Source organism: Hoplias malabaricus, chromosome X1, assembly GCF_029633855.1.
Source record: "Hoplias malabaricus isolate fHopMal1 chromosome X1, fHopMal1.hap1, whole genome shotgun sequence".
In the NCBI taxonomy this organism is placed as follows: Eukaryota; Metazoa; Chordata; class Actinopteri; order Characiformes; family Erythrinidae; genus Hoplias; species Hoplias malabaricus.
In genome coordinates this window covers 18,160,805-18,184,056 of record NC_089818.1, presented here as the reverse complement: position 1 = coordinate 18,184,056, position 23,252 = coordinate 18,160,805, and the positions used below count along the sequence as shown (strand labels likewise).

The 23,252-nt window shown below is 41.9% G+C and overlaps 2 protein-coding genes across 4 annotated transcripts; both read right to left on the bottom strand.

Annotated features, from left to right (window-relative positions):
- Nucleotides 1-630: 630 nt before the first annotated feature.
- LOC136676115 (mitochondrial coenzyme A transporter SLC25A42-like) lies at nt 631-14,891 on the bottom strand. 2 transcript variants are annotated; one of them, XM_066652974.1, is made up of 8 exons: nt 14,573-14,891; nt 9,930-10,091; nt 6,875-6,986; nt 6,440-6,465; nt 6,059-6,225; nt 4,691-4,807; nt 4,347-4,498; nt 631-3,755 (listed from the first exon to the last, which is right to left on the bottom strand). In XM_066652974.1, exons 2-8 carry the CDS (start codon nt 10,008-10,010, stop codon nt 3,439-3,441), a joined length of 972 nt encoding a protein of 323 aa, XP_066509071.1. In that variant the 5' UTR covers nt 10,011-10,091; nt 14,573-14,891; the 3' UTR covers nt 631-3,438. The 2 variants fall into 2 exon arrangements, with proteins under 2 accessions (XP_066509071.1, XP_066509072.1); XM_066652975.1 differs by lacking the exon at nt 14,573-14,891 and adding an exon at nt 12,235-12,272.
- An 882-nt stretch (nt 14,892-15,773) lies between these two features.
- Nucleotides 15,774-22,456, bottom strand: LOC136675903 (armadillo repeat-containing protein 6-like). 2 transcript variants are annotated; one of them, XM_066652705.1, is made up of 8 exons: nt 22,299-22,456; nt 22,029-22,167; nt 20,022-20,107; nt 19,318-19,882; nt 18,925-19,070; nt 17,379-17,510; nt 16,982-17,119; nt 15,774-16,556 (listed from the first exon to the last, which is right to left on the bottom strand). In XM_066652705.1, the coding sequence occupies exons 2-8, from the start codon at nt 22,147-22,149 to the stop codon at nt 16,344-16,346; spliced, it is 1,401 nt and encodes a 466-aa protein (XP_066508802.1). In that variant the 5' UTR covers nt 22,150-22,167; nt 22,299-22,456; the 3' UTR covers nt 15,774-16,343. The 2 variants fall into 2 exon arrangements, with proteins under 2 accessions (XP_066508802.1, XP_066508803.1); XM_066652706.1 differs by having other exon boundaries at nt 22,303-22,456.
- Nucleotides 22,457-23,252: the final 796 nt, after the last annotated feature.

Below are 23,252 nucleotides of genomic sequence, written 5' to 3'. Positions count from 1 at the left end.
TCAGGAATGTTCACACTTTCACACAAAAATAGACATTAATTAAAAGAAAAATAAAAGAATAGACATAGGCGAAACATACAATCAACTTCTAAAATTAAATTTTGGAGGTGTGGAAAAAAATACCTCGGCAAAACTACTTGAAAAACATATAAAAATAAAAGCAGGCGAATGTAAGCTGTGATAAAGACACGGGGGTTGGCTAAATACTTTAGAATATATGGAACCGTTTCTGTTGGCTTCCAAAAACGGATAATAACGGTTTTATCTTTGTCTTCGGGCGCTTAACTGTGATCAGGAGGCGCCATCTTGTGGATCGGTTTAGACCTTGGCGGTGTATTAGCAGCTCGTGAGGACATGTAGATATTGAACCAAGCTTAATACGTAATAAAGTGTACACTACGTTAAAATATGGAAAATGTGACAATTCGCTGATGAATAGTGAACGTAGTTATTGATTTTATTTGGTATTTTTGTCATAAATTTAGTATTTCTACTTTGTATTCTGCTGCATCTTAATATATGAAAGGTGTGATGTAAATGAAATCCTTAAAACACTTATTCTGTATGTTAACATCAACCATAAACAAAAGAGCACAAAGGGATCCAAGTATCATTAGTTTAATGTACATTCACTTGGCACAATACCTTACAATTTACAAAAACAGCCTCGAGGTCAGATTCATCAGTCTTCTTAGTGAGGGTTTAGAGTCGTTTCCCTGTCACAGGGGAGTTATTAGAGAGGGATGGAAGATCAGCATAACCATAAACAAGAGTTTAAACCACACTCTTAAAGTTCTCCATCCCCAGAGAGCGGTGTGGTTATATTTAAAGCAATACATACTATTTCTTGAATGATCACACGGGGACATTGTTTAATAAACTTCTTAGATTTGTAGATTAAGGATAATAATAACTTCACCCTATAAAACAGGTCCATAATCCTGTGCTTTGGCATAGCGTGATTGTCAGTTAGTATGCTGTTATATTAGGGACATTCTGTAATATGTACATTAACATATTTCATTCATTTAATTTCATTTCAAATATCAGCTGACCTCCCCTCACCATCTTTGTGCGGACGAGACAATGCTCAAGGCTCATAAAGTACCAGTCCTAACATCATAATATTCAACACCACTGAATAACAGTGGACCGTAAATGGAAGTAAATGAGAGCAGACACGTTAATACTTCACGAGAGCACTCCATCAGAAGGCGGAGATGATTCGTAGTACAGTCTCTTAAGGAGTTAACAGAAATACCAAATGCAACAGGCATTGTTTGTGATGTTAACAAAAACACCAAAAGAGCAACTTGCACAATCATAAATCATGCGTTTACAATGAAGACCACCATGCAACGCACTCATGAAAAACATGACCTATTGCACTATTAATGACAGCTTTAGAACACTGTTCCATGGCATTTAACACAGGGTCAGGAGTCACCGAGAGAAGCAGTAGTATGAGATTTGATCGTTGGTAAGTCTTTGTTAAACTTTTGTAATAGGCACTTAGTATATATTCATTTCCTCCTTCAGGTTCCAGGTATTTTTGTTCAATAAAGACTCAGTACGTAAGGGTCCAAGCATTTCAGAGCACCGCCTGCTAACAAACTATAGCACAATACGGTCAAAATACCTTTAAAATAACATTGTGTGCATTGTGACAGTGGTGTGTTCTGCTATTTATTAAAGCCACACTGATTTGGAACCTAATCTCCATCAGCCGCAACATACAGGTGATTACCACAGGCTATAACTTCAATATGCGTCCCCGGGATTAATAAAATAGGATTTCCAAGCTCACTATACTCAATAGAAGCCAATGGGCAGTTGATTTAGCTTCGTGTGTTAACATTCTGATACACTTTTATTAGTTTTTGTTAATGTTATTTTTATGTAAACAGCTGTATGTCACAGAGATGGCAGTTTTAAAAAGTCCCTTTAATGCCCCACCTTCATCACTGAAATATTCAATATATCACATGACGTCACACTTAATAAAAACATCTGTTCGAGAGCTCATTTGCATACAGCAAGCCTTGGCATTTGCAATTTCTGCACGGATACTGTGACAAAACAACCACAAATATTTAGAGCAGGTCAATCAGAGACTTGAGAAAGGAACAATGACCAAACTGTGCTGGACTGGTTTTAGTGTGTACCAGAGCGTTCCTCATAAGTGTGTATGTAAAAGAAAGCGACACACACATGGGTCACATGAGGACATGTTCGTTCAGACACAAACAAGCACAGTTCTCTCAGCAAGACACTGACCAACACTGCGTTTGTACTGCCCTCACATGAGCGCACCTGGTCAACTCACTGCACCCGGTCAGCTCACTGCACCCAAACACACAGATACACACCTGCTCTGACTGCTTAGCGGCTCGAGTGGCTACGCTTATAGCACAGGCCAAAGATAGAAGCTGTGGACACACCGATCTCTCTGAATGCCTCTGCTTTCAAGTACAGCTGTTATTGCTGCTCCTCTGTGGAAATGTGGGAAAGTGTTTGCTACTAAATGATACAGGACTTTGGTAAACTGTAGATGATAAAAATGTTTTTTTTGCTAAACGTAAATGCATTTTTAAGATACTTAATCAAGGCAGCTGAGATGCATCATATGTCACAAGGCAGAGGGCGACAAGGTAGCCATGTTTAAAACGGGCGAAGCAGTAAACAGTAGTGTGCAAAAGTCAGAAAGACTGGAATTAGGTGTGAGTTTTTCATTCATTTTTGAAGAAATTTCATAATAAACCCCTGTCAAATCGGCTTTATGCTTTTTCCCAGGCACTGAACTCAGCGGTCTCTGAATTTTGCACATTACAGTAAGAAGCCAGAGATGTAGAAAACACAGGGCCTTTCCAAAAGTTCATCCATGCCAGTGGTAGAATGATATGGATATGAAAATGGTGGTGGTAATATTGCACTTAAGGACACCCTGCTTGTTGCGGCGCTGGGACGCCTGAGAGATGGCAGTGTATAGAGGAGGGAGGGCTTTTAAAAGATGTAACATTCATGTTGTTCCTGTCTGTACCACTACCTAACGCGCACACACACACACACACACACACACACACAGTGTGTACTGACCGATTCCGCAGAAAAAACAAAATCACCAAAAATGTATTTCAGTCTAATCTCTTTGCCTTTGTGTCAGTTGATTAATAAAAGACTCTATTCACTTCATTGGCAGCATTTGCAGAAATTTAGCGCTGTCGCTAATGAAATCTTTGCCTTGCTCATGAGCAGAAAAAATATTCCCCTCAGGATTTGTTGTTTATTTTTCCAGCTCAACTACAGGCCGAAATTCTCTTCACAGCTTAAAGTCTCTCCACAACTTATTTTATTATCCTCCTTGTCACATTCTCTTTGTTTCCCTGCTTAAAAACTCCTCCTTTTCTCCACACAGAGGGCAGCTCTAGCCCCTCCTGGTTACCGTGAGCTGTAGCCCACTTTGCGAAGGAAGATCTGGGTGAGGTCGAATGTCATAAAGCTAATTCCCACGGCGATGGGCCCCTTGACCCAGTTCATGCTCAGGCCCTTGTAGAGGCCCCGGATGATGCCCTCTTCAGACACAATCTCCCGCATGGTGCCTAGGATGGTGCCGTACGTGTGGCCAGTTACACCGGCTGTTTGCATTCGCCGACGCACCACGTCAAGAGGGTAGGAGGTCGACTGACCGATCAGTCCAGCGCATGCTCCAAACGCCAACCGCTCATATGAGAAAGGCTGGGCTTTCCCTGTCTTTTCTGAAAGAGAGAGAGAAAGAGCGAGTGAAAGAAACAAAAAGAGAAAGAAAAAGAAAAAGAAAAAGAGAGAGAGAGAGAAAGAGAGAGAGCGAGAGAAAGAGAAAGATAAAGGACAGAGAAAGAGCGAGTGAAAGAAAGAAAGAGAAAGAGAGAAATAAAGAAAAACAGAAAGAAAGATAGACAGAGAGAGAGAGAGAAAGAGCGAGATAAAGAAAGCAAAAGAGAAAGAAAGATAAAGAAAGGAGAGAGAGAGAAAAAGAGAAAGGCGAGAGAAAGAAAGAGGAGAGAGAAAGTGAGCGAGAGAGAAAGAGAAGAGAAAGAAAAAGAGAACGAGAGAGAGAGAGAAAAAAAGAAAGAAAAAGAGAGAGAGAGATTAGCCTGAGGAGCACCAATGTTATTTAATTTACTTATTTATTTTCAGCACAGAGATGAATCAGTGACCACCACAGTTTACACAGAGACAGAAATGAAAGCCCCAGTAGAAAGAAACACTGCAGAATTAAAGGTGCATTATGGGGAATAGTTTATAGGGGGCCTTTCTGAGCTGGATTACTTGTCAATGTGTTTACTGTGAAAATAAAAGCAGAATACCTGCATGGATCTTCTTGAGAGTTTCATATGTAAAGAAGCTGAGTCCTGCGTAGGGAACCACGCCCAGTATAGTTGGAGTGAATCCCCTGTAGAGCGTCTTCAGCCCCTCCTCCCGAGAGATACGTACAAAAACGTGCAGTATGTTACTGTACCTGAGGAACACAGAACACAAACATCCTCAAAGCCCAGGATTCACCAGCACATGAATTTCATGAATTTGAAAATAAAATTAATACCCATAATCCTTGATGAAAGATATTCTAACACATTTGCAACATAAAAGACCAATATTCATGTCAGCATTTATTTGCCATTTTCCAGATGTGTCCTTAAAATGTTCTTACATCTCTTTGGGAGTGACAGCCATCCGAGCACGGACCATGTCCAGTGGATATGTGAGCATGGCAGCCGTGGTTCCAGCTAGAGAACCAGCCAAGAGACGTGGCACAGGAGGCAAAGCCCTGCAAAAGAAAGGTGAAAAGAAGAAACAATAAAAAAATATTTTAAATCACATGGTAAATATTAGACTGTGTGTGTGTGTTTAAGATGCTTTCTGTTTTTTGCTGTTTCCTCTGGGTCAGTTTATGTTCCATATTTGTTAAGAAACATATGTCTATACTGTGGTTGCCCGGTTAGCTCAGTCGGTAGAGCATGAGACTCTTAATCTCAGGGTCGTGGGTTCGAGCCCCACGTTGGGCGATGGAAGGTGAAATCTTTATAGCGGCACGGTGGCGCAGCAGGTAGGTACAGCAGTCACAAAGCGATGGAAGGGCCTGGAGGTTGTGGGTTCGTTTCCCGCTCCGTGTGACTGTCTGTGAGGAGTTGGTGTGTTCTCCCTGTGTCTGCGTGGGTTTCCTCCGGGTGACTGTCTGTGAGGAGTTGGTGTGTTCTCCCTGTGTCTGCGTGGGTTTCCTCCGGGTGACTGTCTGTGAGGACTTGGTGTGTTCTCCCTGTGTCTGCGTGGGTTTCCGGTTCCGGGTCCGGCTCCGGTTTCCTCCCACAGTCCAAAAGCACACGTTGGTAGGTGGATTGGCGACTCAAAAGTGTCCGTAGGCATGTGTGTGTGTGTGTGTTGCCCTGTGAAGGACTGCCGCCCCCTCCAGGGTGTATTCCTGCCTTGCACCCAATGATTCCAGGTAGGCTCTGGACCCAGTGCGACCCTGAACTGGATAAGCGCTTACAGATAATGAATGAATGAATGTCTATACTGATACAATTACAAATTATGCTTCCTTTTAGGTCCTGTAAAAACGTAAACATTCACAAGCTGCGCATAGCAATTAGCACAAGTCATAAACAAGGAATAACATCCGTCATCACTGTGTAGATCTTAATACTGCCTCTACTTTACCCACTTAGTCTTGGTTAATGTATCTGCTAGAGTCAGTTGCCTGATGCTCTGAAAGTGCAGTCATTTGATAGCAGCAGGAATGACCTTAGAGATATGTGTCCTATGATGGTATGCAGATTCTGACAGTGCATGAAACACAACACTCCTTTATGGGGGGCTGGGTGTGTAGCACCCTCCTTTATGGGGGTGATATGAGTGATGATTTATAGATACACAAGCTCTAATTAATTTCTTAGTCTAAAACCGATAAAAAGATCAGAGGAACCTATTTAGTTCATTAAATAATATACGTTTATAGAAAGTCCTCTATCAGGATAAAAATGAACAAATAACACACAGTTGTAAAGTGTAAAGTACTCACTTCCCCTGGAAGCCATAATACCCTCCCAGCAACCTCTTGTATTGCTCATGGGCACAAAACTGAATGGCAGCGTAGGGGATAACCCGCACCATGGTGGCTGAGTTGCCCCTCCATAGGCTGAGGAAGCCATCCTGTCGATATGTGCGGTAAATCAGCCGATATGCCTCCTGCCCTCGTGAAAACAAGACACATACTGTGAGTGTGACTTCAGTAACTGTATACATTCATCAGAAAGAGTCTGTGTTTCACTAAAGTTCTGCACCTATTACAATTATTATTATTACGTTGTAGAGGGAGTGTTGTGAGTCATGCTGCTTGTACCCTCCAACAAAATGTGTTATGCTGGGTTACTGGGTCTCAAAACGCTAAATATACACTCACCTTGGCAGAAAACCTGTTTGAAGACACTGAAATGAAAAATAAAAAAACATTAGTTCATTGATTTTTGATCATTTTTAAGTTAATCCTAGTGTATCACATTATGTCATGTCTCATCAAATAGAATCCTTTATATATATATATATATTATAAACTTTGACTAATGCTGTTGTGGCTAAGTAAGTGAACTACAATAATGCAGAGAGGAGTGCAGGAGGCAAAAGTGATTGAAGCCAAAACTAAACTAATTATTTTTAGTCATGTTCTTCATATAGTAGATTATTTGTACTAGTTAAAGAAAGTAAAATGAAACTGACTAATGTACCTTTAACTTTGACTGCCCCAATGTATTTGTTCTTATATTGATGAGATAAACAGCATGTGTGTGTGTTGTTTGTGTATTGGATTTTGTGTAAATCTCAGATTAGTCTTGCTTGCCTTGGAAGATGATCTTTGTTCTGTCCAGTGGAGCCACAGCTGTTTTGGCCACAGCTCCTGCCAAGGCTCCGGAGAACAATGAGTTCAACACAGAGCGGCTCTGCTTAAAACCCTACACACACACACACACACACACAGAGACAGAGGCAGAGAGAGAAAAGAGGAGCATGAGCGAGAGAGAAAGAAAGAGAGAGAGAGAGAAATTCAGACCATGGAAGTGAGTTTTTTTATTTTATACAGTATACAGTATACATTTTAATATTGCTACATACGCCATGACAACCTTTCAGAAGTGTTATTTACGAGGCATGTGAACAACGCCAGACAAGCTTACAGTGGCAAGGTCTATGATTGCAACACACAGTGTTCTTACTTGACCGTCCATAAAAATTCATTACAAGTGCACTCTAGTAAAAAATATGACCAGGTCAAGGCCAAACATATGGGAATGTGATTCAGTTGTGTACGAGTGCAGGAACCAGAACACCAGCCAGCGATGAGCCAAAGAAAGACACGCAGACTTGCCAACCTGTTTATTTGAGGTGCAGTAGATTATTAAACCAAACTTATGCAAGAAAGAGGTCTCAGAGACTGAAATATTGATCAAGAAAACTGCATCAGAGACTTCAGTGTGTGTGTGTGTGAATTGAGCGTTCTGAGCAGTGTAGATTGTAAAGCGTCCTTGGGTATCTAGAAAGGCGCTATATAAGTGTAACGATAATTTAGGCTGGTGGGTCAATCTACAATCACAGTTGAAAACAATATCATTTTTAGGGCTGTGGATATTAACTATAGTAGCATTGAAACAATCTGACAATGGACTACTTAAACATGGACTCAATCCTACTTTGTCTGGGGAACTCCATCACTTCAAGCATCTTTCACAAAGGTCACTCGGGTGGATCTTGATTCAGTGGGAGTTTGTTTGTTTGTAAAAAACCAATGAACACTTTTGAATATTGGGTTGTTGCTGGTTACGATAACAGAGACTGGCTGAATGAGATCATACCACATGTAAAAGTTAAATGAAATAATGTTGCAACATAGTTTTCCTGTTGTAACAGATTATTTGACTAACCTCACTCAAGTTTTTTTTCTTCACTTCTTTTAATTTCACCATTTAACGATAAGAGGAAGCATGTGGCTTTTTATAACTGTTAAACATGACAACTGGATTTTAATAACATCTGACTGAAATAGAAGCAATAAAGCATTAACTATTCTAAAAATAAGAGTATATTTAAAGTGTGCCACTATTTCAGCCTCAAATAGGCGCCCACACTGTTTGTTGTTGACTGAAGTCAAATGTAAACTCAAAATTGAGTTCTGAAGCCCAGTGCTGTGAAGCACAGCGCAGAATGAAACCACAACAACTTCCTGAATTTGTTTCTGTCCTGGATCCTTAGACTGTGAGCATGCATGTGACAGCAGGGCCAACTCAGATAAGCTCAGATTTACTTCTATGTTGACTTTTGTAAAAGAGAGTTAGATGTAATAGTAATTAAGGAAATCCAACAACAACAAAAAACAGATAATTTTCAGTAAAACGGCTTACAAGGGAACTAATATGACTGGTGACTAAATATTTATGTTGTTTTATATTCATTCATTCATTATCTGTAACCCTTATCCAGTTCAGGGTCGCGGTGGGTCCAGAGCCTACCTGGAATCATTGGGCGCAAGGCTGGAATACACCCTGGAGGGGGCGCCAGTCCTTCACAGGGCAACACACACACACTCACACATACAGACACTTTTGAGTCACCAATCCACCTACCAACATGTGTTTTTGGACTGTGGGAGGAAACCCACGCAGACACAGGGAGAACACACCACACTCCTCACAGACAGTCACCCGGAGGAAACCCACGCAGACACAGGGAGAACACACCACATTCCTCACAGACAGTCACCCGGAGGAAACCAACTCAGACACAGGGAGAACACACCATATTCCTCACAGACAGTCACCCGGAGGAAACCCACTCAGACACAGGGAGAACACACCACACTCCTCACAGACAGTCACCCGGAGGAAACCCACTCAGACACAGGGAGAACACACCACACTCCTCACAGACAGTCACCCGGAGCGGGAATCGAACCCACAACCTCCAGGCCCCTGGAGCTGTGAGACTCCGACACTACCTGTAATATTATTTTGTCTTGGAATGTTTGAAGCTATAGGTCACTCTCAAAACATAGTGTGATGCTGCATTTACACTGCTCCGGTGCAGTAATGGGCATTTCCTCTGTCATTTTCCATTTTGAACACAGAATCAGGTTTCACACATCGCATTGTGGACACACCACTCAAACACGGCTATATTTTGACAGGACAGTCGCATCGCTTTGTTCGGATTCATTTGTACGATGTTGGTCTCGACTCAAGATTTTGCCACACCTCATTCCCAGGACTCGATGTGTAGTACTAGTAGTTTGTATTCAATGCCATTATCTGCCCATAGAGTCACATTCATGATGTTAATTTATTAACTACTACAGTTTTATGACGTTGAAGCTCGATATCTCACAGAACCAATGCTTCACATGGAAACTGAAGCACAAAAAGCTAATTTAGATGTAATCAAAGGAACCTGACAAATGTACAGTGCTTCTGCATAGCAATACACCACAAGTTTCCTTAGGAAACCGTGTCTTACACCGGCACCAAAGTGAAGCCTGATGGGTTTGACACATTGAATGCACTGTTTAAATCAGACAGCTGCCATTAGAGGCTCATTCATTCATGTTCTATAACCATATCATTCTGTTCAGTGTCGCCGAGAGTCCAGAACCTACCCGGATTCATTGGGAGCAAGGGAAGAACACACCCAGGGCCCAAGGCACCTGTCCATCACAGGGCATCACTCACTCAGTCACTCTCTCACTCACCTACGGACACTGAACAGTCTACCAACATGTGATTTCTGACTGTGGGCAGAAACCGTAGCGCCCAGAGGAAACCCACACAGACCCAGATATAAGACACCAAACTGACCCTCAGTTGAAGGTCCCAGCACTTGAAATTCAGAAAGCAAATTAGCGCTCTTACCTCCGACTGGCTGGAGGTGGAGAGTGGCAGCACCTCGCCCTGTGTGAGGGCCCTCTGACTTTCCTGTACTCCATTCCCCATCCCCACCCCCTGCACTCATAAACGCCAGCACTCAGGGGCTGGCAATCTGGACGGACACACGCGCACACAACAGACAGCTTCCTACAAGAGAGAAATGAATGAAATGTTGAGTTAACACAGACCACAGATTTTATTTGTAGATAACATATAATAAACTATGTTCACAATTATTCTTTGCTTAATACAGACAGCACATTTATTGTCAATATTTAGCAAAATCAAGAATATTTAAAAAAAATGTTAGCAACATTTTCTTTTACACTGCGCAACTCATTTATCTTCTTATTCAATTGATCTCTTAGTCAAACTCACAAGCCTATCAGCATGATATGATTTAATGCACCAGAGTAAATAACAACTGCTAAATAAACACTAAAGTCTTAGGTAACTTTAGATATGTTCACATGCTTAATTTATTAATTTAGGATGCAAACAAATGTGATGTTAAAAAAAAGACAAAAAGTGACAGACACACACATTCACTCACACCTACGGACACTTTTGAGTCACCAATCCACCTACCGTGTGTTTTTGGACTGTGGGAGGAAACCCACACAGACACAGGGAGAACACACCACACTCCTCACAGACAGTCACCCGGAGGAAACCCACGCAGACACAGGGAGAACACACCACACTCCTCACAGACAGTCACCCGGAGGAAACCCACACAGAGACAGGGAGAACACACCACACTCCTCACAGACAGTCACCCGAAGGAAACCCACACAGAGACAGGGAGAACACACCACACTCCTCACAGACAGTCACCCGGAGGAAACCCACACAGAGACAGGGAGAACACACCACACTCCTCACAGACAGTCACCCGAAGGAAACCCACACAGACACAGGTGGAACACACCACACTCCTCACAGTCACCCGGAGCGGGAATCAAACCCACAACCTCCAGGTCCCTGGAGCTGTGTGACTGCGACACTAACCTGCTGCACAGTGACGCCTAATAATAATAATAATATCTTACCTTACTATTATTCTGCAACTTAAACTTAAATCACTTGCAAATTGCCGGTAAAATAATGTAATGTAATGCTGACTGTGCGTGTCCAGGAGCAGGTGATAAGACTAAAAAAAACTAATTTATTAAACAATGAATCTCGATTTGACATTAAATATTAAAGTTAGGCCTACGATCACTAGGAAACACGTTTGCTTCCTGAAAGTAGTTCTGTCCACATTAAACTCCAGTTACAGCTCTAAAATGTATCCAGAGAGGCTTAGCCACTGAGGTCAATGGAGTCACCGAGCCTGCAGGTTAAATAAGTGGATGTTTAACCCGATCTTACACAAGTTCACACCTTACACATAACCTCCCAAGTTTCACATGTTCACAGCTTGAGCAAATAGCTACAAAGTCACTGGAGCGTTTCAGAGGTGTGCACAGCTGTAGTGTCTGCCCAAACACAAAGGAACAAATGGCACCTGAAAGGGCATCAGTCGGCAGGAGTCCAAAAACACAACAGTCGCTAAATTATTCAAATTGAAAAATGACCAGCATACAAACACAGACACATTGGCCACAGCCTTACTTCTAGTTCACAGCAGTTGTGGGGAGTGTGTTGACATGCACTGCAAGTATCTTAAAAAAATAAAATACCAAGGATCTTCAAACAATAACAGGTGTTAAGTAACTGCATTAACAGCACAATAACTAGGGCTGCCATCACTGTCATGAAACATATTTCTCATAATCTGCATCGTGATTAACTCTGTAGGCAAGGTCAACAAATAAAAGCAGATTTTTGCAGGTCAGTACAAAGTTGTGTTAATCAGATTTTACCACAAGTATGTGCTAATAAATCACTTTAGTGATCATAAGTCAGTCTTATTCCGGCCCAGCGACAGTAAAGATCTCAAAGTAAGCACACATAAAGGCACATGACACTTTGAGAGTCAGAGGCATGCCTGAATGGAAAGGCCCTGTGTTCTCTTGGCATTGCTTGGGTAAACCTGACTCGACCCAGCTGGCCCAGATTTGACTGCTATTCTAAGTCACCAAGCATGAGGGCAGCATAGTGCTCAGATATCAGCTCAATCCGTCATCACCAGTGGCTCTCTGGGTGAAAGGTTTACTCTCTCCAACACACACATACACACTGCACGCTCGAATGGAAAAAAATAATACCAACAAGAATGACAATGACAACATGGGTCTATGAATGAAGGCGTATGCATGGTAATACAGTTCTCAAACTCGATTACCTGGGGCCACTAGGCAGGTAGTTTTCTCCAAGGTGGGCTGGTTAAAAACGCAGAGAAATGTGTGAAAAGTTAAATAATATCTTATATTTTAGTTTTGTTGATACTCACCAAATATTTGCTAGATTTTTCCCCCCGGTAATTAATTACTGCCAATTTCACCCATTACAGTGCGTCTCCCCTGATTGCACACAGTGCCACCAGCCTCAGAAGGGTTTATATACATTTAAGAGGAATTTGTTGCATCACATTTGTTATAAGGGGCTGCTACAGTAGTATCTGAGTTTGCCATTACATTCTATAAAAAATGGAAAATTTCTATCCGATGTCAGCTGTAGTCCTACTACTTGTTAATTCTCATAATGACAGTGTATAAAACTTAATTGGGACAATAACCAAAATAAACCCCCAAAAACGGTGGGTGGGAGGTGGAGTGTAAAAAGAGACGAAGAGAGAAAACCAGTGAGGAGCTGAGGGAGGCCAGGGTTGTCAGGGAAACTGAGGCCAGCGTGTCCATCTCAGTCAAGAGAATGAAAAAAAAACTCTCTGACCCCTTTAACCCCTTACCTCTGTTACTCTGTTATTACAATTCCCTGTGCTGGTGTACAGTGTAATTACCCACCTGTATGATTCATATAGAGGATTGCGCAGTAAACTCTAATATAGAATATATGTAGCTTACAAATTGTCTTAGTGGTCTCACTGGTGTCTTTTTGAGGGCCTCTGCACTAAACGTGAATGTTCAGTCGAGCGTGTTTTTATAGTTTAGATTTAAAGCTACAGAACTGCATTGTAAAGCTATCATTCCCAGACTTCGTTCTTCTTAAACCCTGGACATTCTTTTCTCCTTGTGGGTCAACTTACAGCTACTCTGCCAAGGTTTTACAGTCTTTGCTGCGCTGCTTTTCCAAAGAGTCTTATTACCTCTGAAAATATTCTAGGTGTCTTCTGTTACAAATGTTCCAAAACAAAAGGCCTAGTGTTCCCAGTGAAGACCTTCATTTCAATAAGAGATTCCAGTGGTTTGTCAAGTCAATTCTGTCACACTGACCACCGCTTGGTCCTGTCTTTGACTAAAAGGAAAAGAGAACACAAATCACTTCCATGTTTCGATATTGTAGTCCAGTTGTTGCTCTGCATGCTTTGTTTGCCCCATTTTCCTCGATGATCAGGAACCCTGTAGAGCAGGTGTTATTTGTGGGAACCATTTCACAGCACCGCAGTGTCACTGACATGGTGATGGCGTGTTTGTGTGTGTTGCGTTGGTATGAAGTGTTAATCACCTCAGTGTCACCGCTGAACTGAGAATAGTCCACCAATCAAAAATATCCTGGCTGTGAGCAGTGTACAGTGTCCACTGATGAAGGACTAGAGGACGACCAACACAAACTTTGAAACAACAAATGATCTACTGTTTACAAGTCTACTGTTTACTGTCTACAAGGGATGTGTCTAATATCACAATGAGTGATCCATTCATACCATTACGACATACATTTACACGCCTCCACCACGTCAGTGTCAATACAGCGATGAGAAGGGTCCACCGGCCAAATCATACCTGCTCTGTGGTGGCTCTGAAAAACAGGGTCTTTAATTGTATAGTCAGCAGAGCTGATGAAATGGAACGGATGTAGAAATAAGGGGGTGGTTTTAATGTTACGGCTGATTTGAGTTGCAGCCATTCTGATTCCTCCACCTTAAACATTAGTTAATAACAATCTCGTGTTACATTTACTAGACTAGAGATGTTTGCTTTGTTGTTACACATTTAATGTCAAATAATAATAATAATAATTACATTATAAAATGTGAAGTGAAAACGGAACAAGAAATAAAATATGACCAGATTTCCTGGGGACTTTGAGACCCCTGTTTAGGTGTCATTCAGGCCTTGAGCAACAGGGCTTGCTCTCTGTTATGACCCCTGGAGTGTTATCAGGGTAAAACACACACCCCATTATAACACTGATCTCATCTGGTAGGTGTTAACCCTTCACGCGCTGAAAGCTGTGTCTATCCGATAGCAACTTTAAATGAATGAGAGAGACTTTAAAGCTCAGTGATATATAATAGATACAAATGGTATTTCTTGGTCGTGTATAAGTAACTGAGGCAAAGCAGGGCTTACTTTACTGAACTCACACAGCAAGGGGGTGGTTAGTGTGTTTAAATACAAAATAATGGGTAATATTCACCGTTAACAAACAACAGAATGAACCAAATATGATCTCACAATGCCCAAACTAGAGATAGGAGGTAAGTTAAGAGCGTGCTAACCTTAAGATTAACTTAACCAGGTTTAATGTTATTCGACAGTACTCAAAAAGCGTTTACTCACCAGAAAACACAAGCCTTTGTTGTGTTGAGTCTTGTCGGCACCTGCTCCTCTTGCAAATTAGATACAAACCGACTTTTCAACGTCAATATAATGAGTCTGTCAACCACTCCCCTTCACCTCAGCTGAATACCAGCGCTAGCAGGCGGCTAGCTAACGAGCTGTTGAACTCAACTGCTGCCCAGACACTATTCTGCTTGTAAACAAACGCATTTCCTCCACTCTTAAAGTGACCCGGGAGCTCGGAAACCAAACGCACAAGGCTCGAACACGTACCTACACTACACAGACCACAGCCTCAAGTGCAAGAAAACTGACAGAAAGAACTCGCACAAAACCATACGAGACACTTTCGCACACACTGCTCGTCTGTTACCAGTAAGCAAGGGCGAGCTCCGCGGGATTGTGGGAAATGGAGTGCACAAGCGCCGACTCTACACAGGATAGGTTACTTCGAGGGGCGTGACGCGAACCGCAGCGGAGAGACCACAACAAAAACAAATCGTGTTTAAGCGTTTCGCCTTCGACCTGAACACACAAGAGAGACCGAACCTTATTTGGTTTCAAATTCTAGAACGGGTTGAGTCACAGAAGCCCAAGAACGGGCTCCACACAGTCACAGGTTCAGGTCTGAGGTAAAGCGTCGAAGATTCTGGATTGTTCTGGAAGTTCCTCTTAATGAAGTCATCGATTAAACCGCTGTAAACTTATCTCTGCTCCTCAAAACGACACATGTAGGTCATTCGAAGAAAAAACATCTCCCAACCATTTATATTTTACTTAAATTTATTTCTACACCGTGTTTTTTCCAGTACACGGCTCTATGAATATGTAATTAGTCCCCGCCTCAAACTCCACCCTCATCCATTAGCCTGCAGCTTGAAATTTGACAGGATTGGTTTCTTAGGCAAATGACATAAGAAACCCTGGCTGTTGGAACGCTGCAATTTTAAAGTGGAAATGCTCGACCATGACCCTGATCGCTTATTTCATTTTCCTTGAAACGTCATAAAAAATACCATTTTATTAACTTATATAATAATAAATATTGCAGTTTAAAATCTCCAGTTTAGTCGCCAAAAATGTTTCAATTACACTTGAAATAATTACACTTGTAGCCATTAGCCAGGTGTTTGTTCACATTTGTAGGCTGAGATTGTTTTACATTGTTTTATAATTACCAAGCTATTGTTAGGGTGTCAATGAAAGCTTCAGTTCTCTAATTGTTTATTTATTTTTTTAAATCTTTAGCCCATAATACGAATCAATTACATTTCTCAATAAAATGTTAAGGAATGCAAATAAATGTAGCTCCTCTCATGCACAAAAACATGTTTCATATCACACCATGTGATGATGGGCACTGTCCGGGTTCTTCTTCAGGTTTAGTATACTGTGTCACAATGTGACGGAAGAGCAAAGCACTTTCTGAACTAAGTACACTTATTCCAAGAGCATTTCAGTGAATCAGTTCTCTCTGAGCTGTAAGGCAAGCTACTGAACCGCATGAAAAAAAACACACATTGGCATGCACAAGTATATAAAGAAAAAAAACAATAATATTACAACAAATATAATTTAGAGTTGAACCCAACATATTTACACTGCAACAAATAAGAGAAATGATGGAACAGTGCATCTGTAAATAACTGCTTTTGGCCCTTAATCCAGTACAACCGAAGACTTAACCCTTTTTTGGTTGTGCAAATCCCCACTGATCAGTCTCTCTACACTTTTCCACAGTGAATGATGTAAAAACCTGACAAGTCCTTCTCTAGTGAGTTAGACTTCCTCTTTTGCCAGTCCAGAGTTCTCGAAGTTCCACCTGGCAACCAAGGTCTCGGAGGGCAGCCCTTCCTACATCGCCACAGTCTCTGTGAGAGACCAGAGCCTGACCAATGAGAGCCTCGGCTCCCATCTCCAAAATTGTCTGGCTGAAGTCACGGGTTCGAGCAACCAAGTTCCTCAGCAGCATGCAGGACTGTTTCTGTAACAATAACGAGAGAGCACTTTCAATTAGGGATGGAATATACAAGTGGATTATTTTCCGACCTATGGACAATAAACAATGTGCTAATAATAATTAAAAAAATAATAAGCAGTTACTGATATTGAATGAATAACTGTCATTATGAACTGATTGTTGGTACCTTGCATTGTTAATCGTTATTAGACGCAAACTGGTTTCTTCTGAAATCTAGGGGATTAATATGGAGTTTGTGCCCCTTTGCTGCAGTAACAGCCTCTACACTTCTACGACTTTACATTTTTGTAAGGATTTGATTGAATTCAGAGCGGCACGGTGGCGCAGCAGGTAGTGTCGCAGTCACACTGCTCCAGGGTCCTGGAGGTTGTGGGTTCTAGTCCCGCTCCGGGTGACAATGAGGTGCTGCAATATTGCACTGTACTGACCTGCACATTGACTTCCGCTGGATGGGCCTTCATAGCCTGCAGAGCAGCCAGTGCCCCTCCATTCTCCATGATGACTTTGCAGTTATTAGGTTTCCTCAAAGCAAGCACACAGAGAGCAGCACAGCCCTGTTCACACACCTGAGACCCAAGCAAACACAACGTTAGGGACAGTCATCTCTGATAACATCTCAAGAGACGTTAAGGTGGTTTTCCTCGCAAGTCTTGAGGACCTAATGTCATGTAATCTGTGTATTCAACCATTAATAAACAACAGGGTAATTATCTGTTAAGCTGAAACAAACACTGCTTTAATCCACATTAAAACAACCACTGTTCCCACTGTTATAACCCGGTTGGCCATCATGTTCTGAATGATTACATTACATAGAGTACATACCTGTGCATTACTCATGTTGCGGTTTATTGCCATGACAATAAGTTCAGTCCCGCCTGCGTTCACAATGGCGTCCTTGACATCATCATTCCCTGCAATTGCCCGCAATGCACTTAAAACCTGCTTTACGAGGTCCTATTAAAAAATAAATAAAAAGAGGACACTCACTTGCATGTGTTTTAATTGGCGCTATATTGTTGCAGCGTGGTATGGTTGTAAATTAAAAAAGAAACATTAACAAGAATGTAAACATACCTATGTAAAACTCTCTGAAATAATATTTTCTAACATAGGGTCTGTCCCAAAACTTAGTGAGCTGTCTAACTCTGAGCATTTTACATCACAGTATACGTGCTCGCGACACGTACGCTGTCCCAATTCATAGATACCTCATTATGTTGTGTACCAAGATATCTTATTCTGGCAGCATTAAACCCTTCCTTAGCCACGAAGGCAATCCCAGGATGCTACGCGAGAACAACTCCCATCCATTTTGCTCTTCTTTCAGATCAAAAATAATTAAAATCGTGACAAAAACTGGAAGATTACAATCCACTGCACTGAGGTAAATAAACACCAGTTGTGTGTGGGGGCGGGAACAAGCCGTGATGCAATCGCTCTCTAACTAGAGCATCTCAATAATATGCCTCATGAGGACAGACGACCGTTAGAATGAGGTCTACTTAAACAGCAGTGTGCTCACTTACGCAGCTCACTAGGTTTTTGGAAAGACCCAAAGTTCCTACAGATCGGGGATGGGTTTCCCAAAAGCATCTTAGAACACAGAATGCTCTTAAGTAGTAGAGAGGGCATCACAGTGAACACACTCTCCGTTAAGATTATCTTAACACTGGTGCCTCTTTAAGCCTGGCCCACACTACAGGATAATTGGGTCGATTTTGAGGCTGATTAAGTCCTCCCAACATTTGGAAGCAGTCACCCAATTTTACTGTTATTCGTGAACAATTCTCTTCCCAGATTATCCTATAAACGCTATGTTAATGTCAAGCCTGAAAGTTGATACGCCAATGAGAGCTGAGCTGGAGTTATTTCACTGTCATCCGCCATGTTTGTTTACATTCAGGCTGTGTCTGAAATCCAGCAGCATTCTGTAGGAGGAAGGTACAGAGTTGTGTCTGTATTTAAAGCTTGTTTAAAATTCTGCCTGTTTTTGCTCCAATATCTTTAGTTGTAATTATGTTTCAGACAGAGCCCTAGTGAGTGAGAAACACCCGCCTGCTCTCTGTATGTAGTATTTCTGGAGAAACTTCCTTGAGAATTTGAGGAGCGGAGCTGCCTGTCGGTGTGTGTAATCGGAAAGTGTGTGGCTCATTCAGGGCGGATTGTGTAGTGTGGGGACTTTGAGTACTAACAACAAGCACAGACAAATCTGTGAAAAATGTCTTTGTGTTTGGAGTCTCACATCTTCAACATCAGTTCGGATCTTTAAAATCCTGCAGCGTGAGCCAGGCATTATTCAGGTAACTCAAGACACTGTTAATGTGTTGGAGGACACACAAGATAAGCGTCACTGACAACAAATCTTTACCTGACAGTCCAAGCTGTCTGCCAGCAGCGTCATCATAAACTTCAGCCCTCCCAGGTCCACAATGTCCTGGCAGAATTCGTTTCTCACAGCCAAACGTGAAAGAGTGGCACACAGCTCGCTGAGAACTGATGTATTCTCAGGGTGGGCTGGAAGTAAGAATTTCAACATAGTTATATTCATTTAATGTATCCTCTAATATACAGGACACATGGGAATATGACCACTCAGGAAATGTCCTGCAGACACTTTACACTAATTTACACCACTGGGTTGAGAATGGTTCTCCAATGGTTCTGTGGTTAGAAACTGACCAGCTTTTTAAGGACTTGTTTATGACAAATTTCTAAACTACATTCACTATACTGCAGCACCACTGATAATATGAGAACTCACCTTTAGCAGCTTCTACGATGACTTTCAGTCCATTGTGCTCCAAAACGATCATTTTGGCATGTTCGTGGGCATGGCCGAAAGGAACGCGCACATCATCATCAAAGGTCATGACCCTGAGAGCAGCGCACGCCTCCTTGACGACCTCATGTCGTTCAATATGCTTTGTGATGGTGCTGGTGAGCAGGGGCAGAACACCAGCCTTTACCAGGTCCTGTCTGTTCTGCTCGTGTTTCAGACAGCAGTGACGCAGCGTCCGGATGACCAGGAAAGCAACAGAAGGATCCTCCTGGTGGCTGCGTAAAGTGCCAATCAAAAACCCCTGGCCTTCAGGGTCCAGAAGGTCTGGCTGCCCATCTGTGAGGGCAGAAAGAGCAGCTAGAGCAGCAGAGAGCACCTCCTTGTCCTCGCCAGCACACTGGCAGCAGGAGAGGACTGTGGGGTAGGCTTCCTTCTGTGCTGCCAGGTAACGTTGAGCAAAGCTGAGGGAACACTGCTCTGTAAAGAGCTTCAAACAATCTACTGTGGATGAAGAGGACTCTAGTGCACTTTTCAGAGACTCCAGAGCCTGGACAAATTGTATAGGAAAATGGTATCAGATTGAGAGTGTTACCACAAAAAACAATAATGGCTTAATTATAACTTGGTGCTTCTATGTGTGCTTTAAAATCTCTGTTACATTACATTAAAATAAATGAAAAACATACCTGGAGAACTTCATGTGTCTGATCCTCTGTGGTTTCTTCAGATGAAGCTTTGGGCACTGCCTTCACAATGTTACTGAGGTCTACTCCTTTAAATGAGAGAATTCACAGGTAAATTATGTAAATTGTGTAAATTAATGGACAGTTCATTTAAAGTAGAAGTACATTTTGGAAATGCCTGCAAGTGGTGGTGGTAGGGACCAGATATCTGAAAGCTGTGATTAAAATAGTTATTACACTTATTATACATCATCTAAAGGATCCCATATTTTGTCCTAAGCTGTAAAAAAAAAGTTATTTTGCAAACTTAAATGTCTGGCTATAGACAATTACAGAGTCTCCATTTCTAAATGCAGAGATATTTATTCTTTTTAAAATATTATTAGGCGGCATGGTGGCGCAGCAGGTAGTGTCACAGTCACACAGCACCTGGGGCCTGGAGGCTGTGGGATCAATTCCCGCTCTGCGTGACTGTCTGTGAGGAGTGTGGTGTGTTCTCCCTGTGTCTGCGTGGGTTTCCTCTGGGTGACTGTCTGTGAGGAGTGTGGTGTGTTCTCCCTGTGTCTGCGTGGGTTTCCTCTGGGTGACTGTCTGTGAGGAGTGTGGTGTGTTCTCCCTGTGTCTGCGTGGGTTTCCTCTGGGTGACTGTCTGTGAGGAGTGTGGTGTGTTCTCCCTGTGTCTGCGTGGGTTTCCTCCGGGTGACTGTCTGTGAGGAGTGTGGTGTGTTCTCCCTGTGTCTGTGTGGGTTTCCTCTGGGTGACTGTCTGTGAGGAGTGTGTTGTGTTCTCCCTGTGTCTGTGTGGGTTTCCTCTGGGTGACTGTCTGTGAGGAGTGTGGTGTGTTCTCCCTGTGTCTGTGTGGGTTTCCTCCGGGTGACTGTCTGTGAGGAGTTGGTTTGTTCTCCCCGTGTCCCCGTGGGTTTCCTCCGGGTGCTCCGGTTTCCTCCCACAGTCCAAAAACACACGTTAGTAGGTGGACTGGCGACTCAAAAGTGTCCGTAGGTGTGAATGTATGTGTGTGTGTCTGTGTTGCCCTGTGAAGGATTGGCACCCCCTCCAGGGTGTATTCCCGCCTTGCGCCCAATGATTCCAGGTAGGTTCTGGACCCACCGCGACCCTGAACTGGATAAGCGCTTACAGATAATGTATGAATGAATGAATGAATAAATATTATTATTTACCACTATTTCAAATGAGGTTCCCTGGCGGCGGTGGATAGTAAATATATTTTTCCTACAGAGCCCTGTTGCTGATATCACTTCAAAAAAACTAAATTATGAATGAGAACAACTTCAAAACCTGTACGAAAGGCTGAATAATGCCAGTGAAATACTTAGTAAAGAGTGGGAACACCTTAATAATGTGAGAACTATTTAATAATGCATTGTTATAAGATATTTTAAATACCTCTTTTTGTATCTCATTTCCTTGCCTTAGGAAGTCATGCCCTTGAATTTTTAAGGCACCGTCCAGTCATTGTTTAAACACTAAAAACTCGTTTCTGTTCATCAACATTAACATTTAACGTCTTCACCTTACTTCAGAATCCATGAATCTAAATGTACACCCACCCATCCATCACTCGTCCCTGCCCCTGCCTCACAAGTTCATGTGAATGGTTACTCAGACTTATGACATAAAAAACATTGACTGTCTGAATTCGCCCTTCAGAGACGCCGTCTCTGGAACACTACAGTTCTCAAGTGGAAATGCTCAGCCGTGGAGTTGAGTGCTTAACCCACACATACTACATCTTATACATATTTAAAAAAATAAATAAATAAAAAAATAAAAAATAAATAAATAAAACACTGAATGTCTTTGAATTTTTCACACACTTTAATTTATTTTAAAGGGATGTCAGCAGCAGGCCTCCCCAGATGCCTATCCCCACCAATGAAGAAAACATCTAACTAGGAATATTTCACTGAAATAGTACGTTTCAAATGAAACACGTTGAATGAACATTTTACAGCACTGTGGTGTTAAAGAATGGTGTCATTACTTTACCTTGAGACTCAAACTGTTCAATAGCTTCTCTCAGGGCTTCACACTCGTCCATCTCGAAGTCATCGATATTTTCCCTCACCACAGCGTCGAATGTCTCTTGAGTAATCCTGCGTTTTGCCATGTCTGGGAAATGGAGGAGCTACACACACACACACAAATGATTGAAAAATAACTTAAACACAGAAAAAAGACGAACAGGACGCAGTCAGATGTTGCTACAATTGAAGGGACAGGGCTAATAGTGATAATGAATGAATGCAGTAAATGTACCAACGGTCAACAACTGCGTTAATCGTCTCGGAATGACCCTTATTCAAAAGTCTTGTCTGTAACCTTTAAAAAACAGTTAAACACATCACGAATATCAACCGTTCCTCTCGCAGACAGCGGCTAATGATAAAGCTAACGTCCCGCCCCACTCACTGGTCTCTAGGCTCTTACGCTAACAGCGTAAACACCGCCTCGCTAGCTACTACATACGTGACGTAAACGTACGTCTGTGAATCGCAAAACCTACCTTGGGTCCGTTTGTGAATAAGACTCGGGTTGAATACAGGGTTCCGCCTTTGTACATTTATTAGTACACAATAAAACATACTTTATTTCTAATGATTCCAGCTAAACGTGTAATCCACAAACGTAAAACCAAAATAAAATTCAGTTATTAAGATGTAAAAGAGTTTTATTTTATGTTAAACACAACAATGGTGGAGTTTTTCTTAAAGCAATTTAAAATAATGTGTTTTTCTATAAATATGTAATTTAATACGTATTCAAAAATGATGTTAAATTATTTTAAGTGGACCTCCACCACTGTTTAAACATCTATAAATGTTTTAGTCGTGGTTATTTTCTGTTCAGAAACTGCTTCTTTAGAGTATAGAAATTAGATGTCTGAGGAATGGAGAGATATATGTTGGCAGTTGTGCAGCAAAATTGCGCCTAAATAATGAGGCAATAGCAACATCGCTTATAAAACCGGTGTAAATTCACTGTTGATTTTGGAGAGGAATTAAAATGCCTAATTGTGGTACAAATATGATCATGCCTTGCTCCAGTCACCACCACTCCAAACAGAGCAAAGCAGTTCCTTTACAATGAACCACTTAATGTCAGACACTCTGAATGCATTTGTTTATATCTCGGTGAGTGAATAATGCAGACAATTTTTAAAAAACGGTGGAGATGTCCTTTATAAGACCTGTTCAGGACCTTGGTCAGCTC

Coding starts and splice junctions, on each gene's coding strand:
- LOC136676115 (XM_066652974.1), bottom strand. CDS start 10,010: ATGGGGAATGGAGTACAGGAAAGTCAGAGGGCCCTCACACAGGGCGAG. Junction 6,987..9,929: donor CCACCTCCAGCCAGTCGGAG/GTAAGAGCGCTA, acceptor GTGTGTGTGTAG/GGTTTTAAGCAGAGCCGCTC. Junction 6,226..6,439: donor CAAACAGGTTTTCTGCCAAG/GTGAGTGTATAT, acceptor TCACGAGGGCAG/GAGGCATATCGGCTGATTTA.
- LOC136675903 (XM_066652705.1), bottom strand. CDS start 22,149: ATGGCAAAACGCAGGATTACTCAAGAGACATTCGACGCTGTGGTGAGG. Junction 20,108..22,028: donor TGAACAGTTTGAGTCTCAAG/GTAAAGTAATGA, acceptor TCTCATTTAAAG/GAGTAGACCTCAGTAACATT. Junction 17,120..17,378: donor GCAACATGAGTAATGCACAG/GTATGTACTCTA, acceptor CTTGGGTCTCAG/GTGTGTGAACAGGGCTGTGC.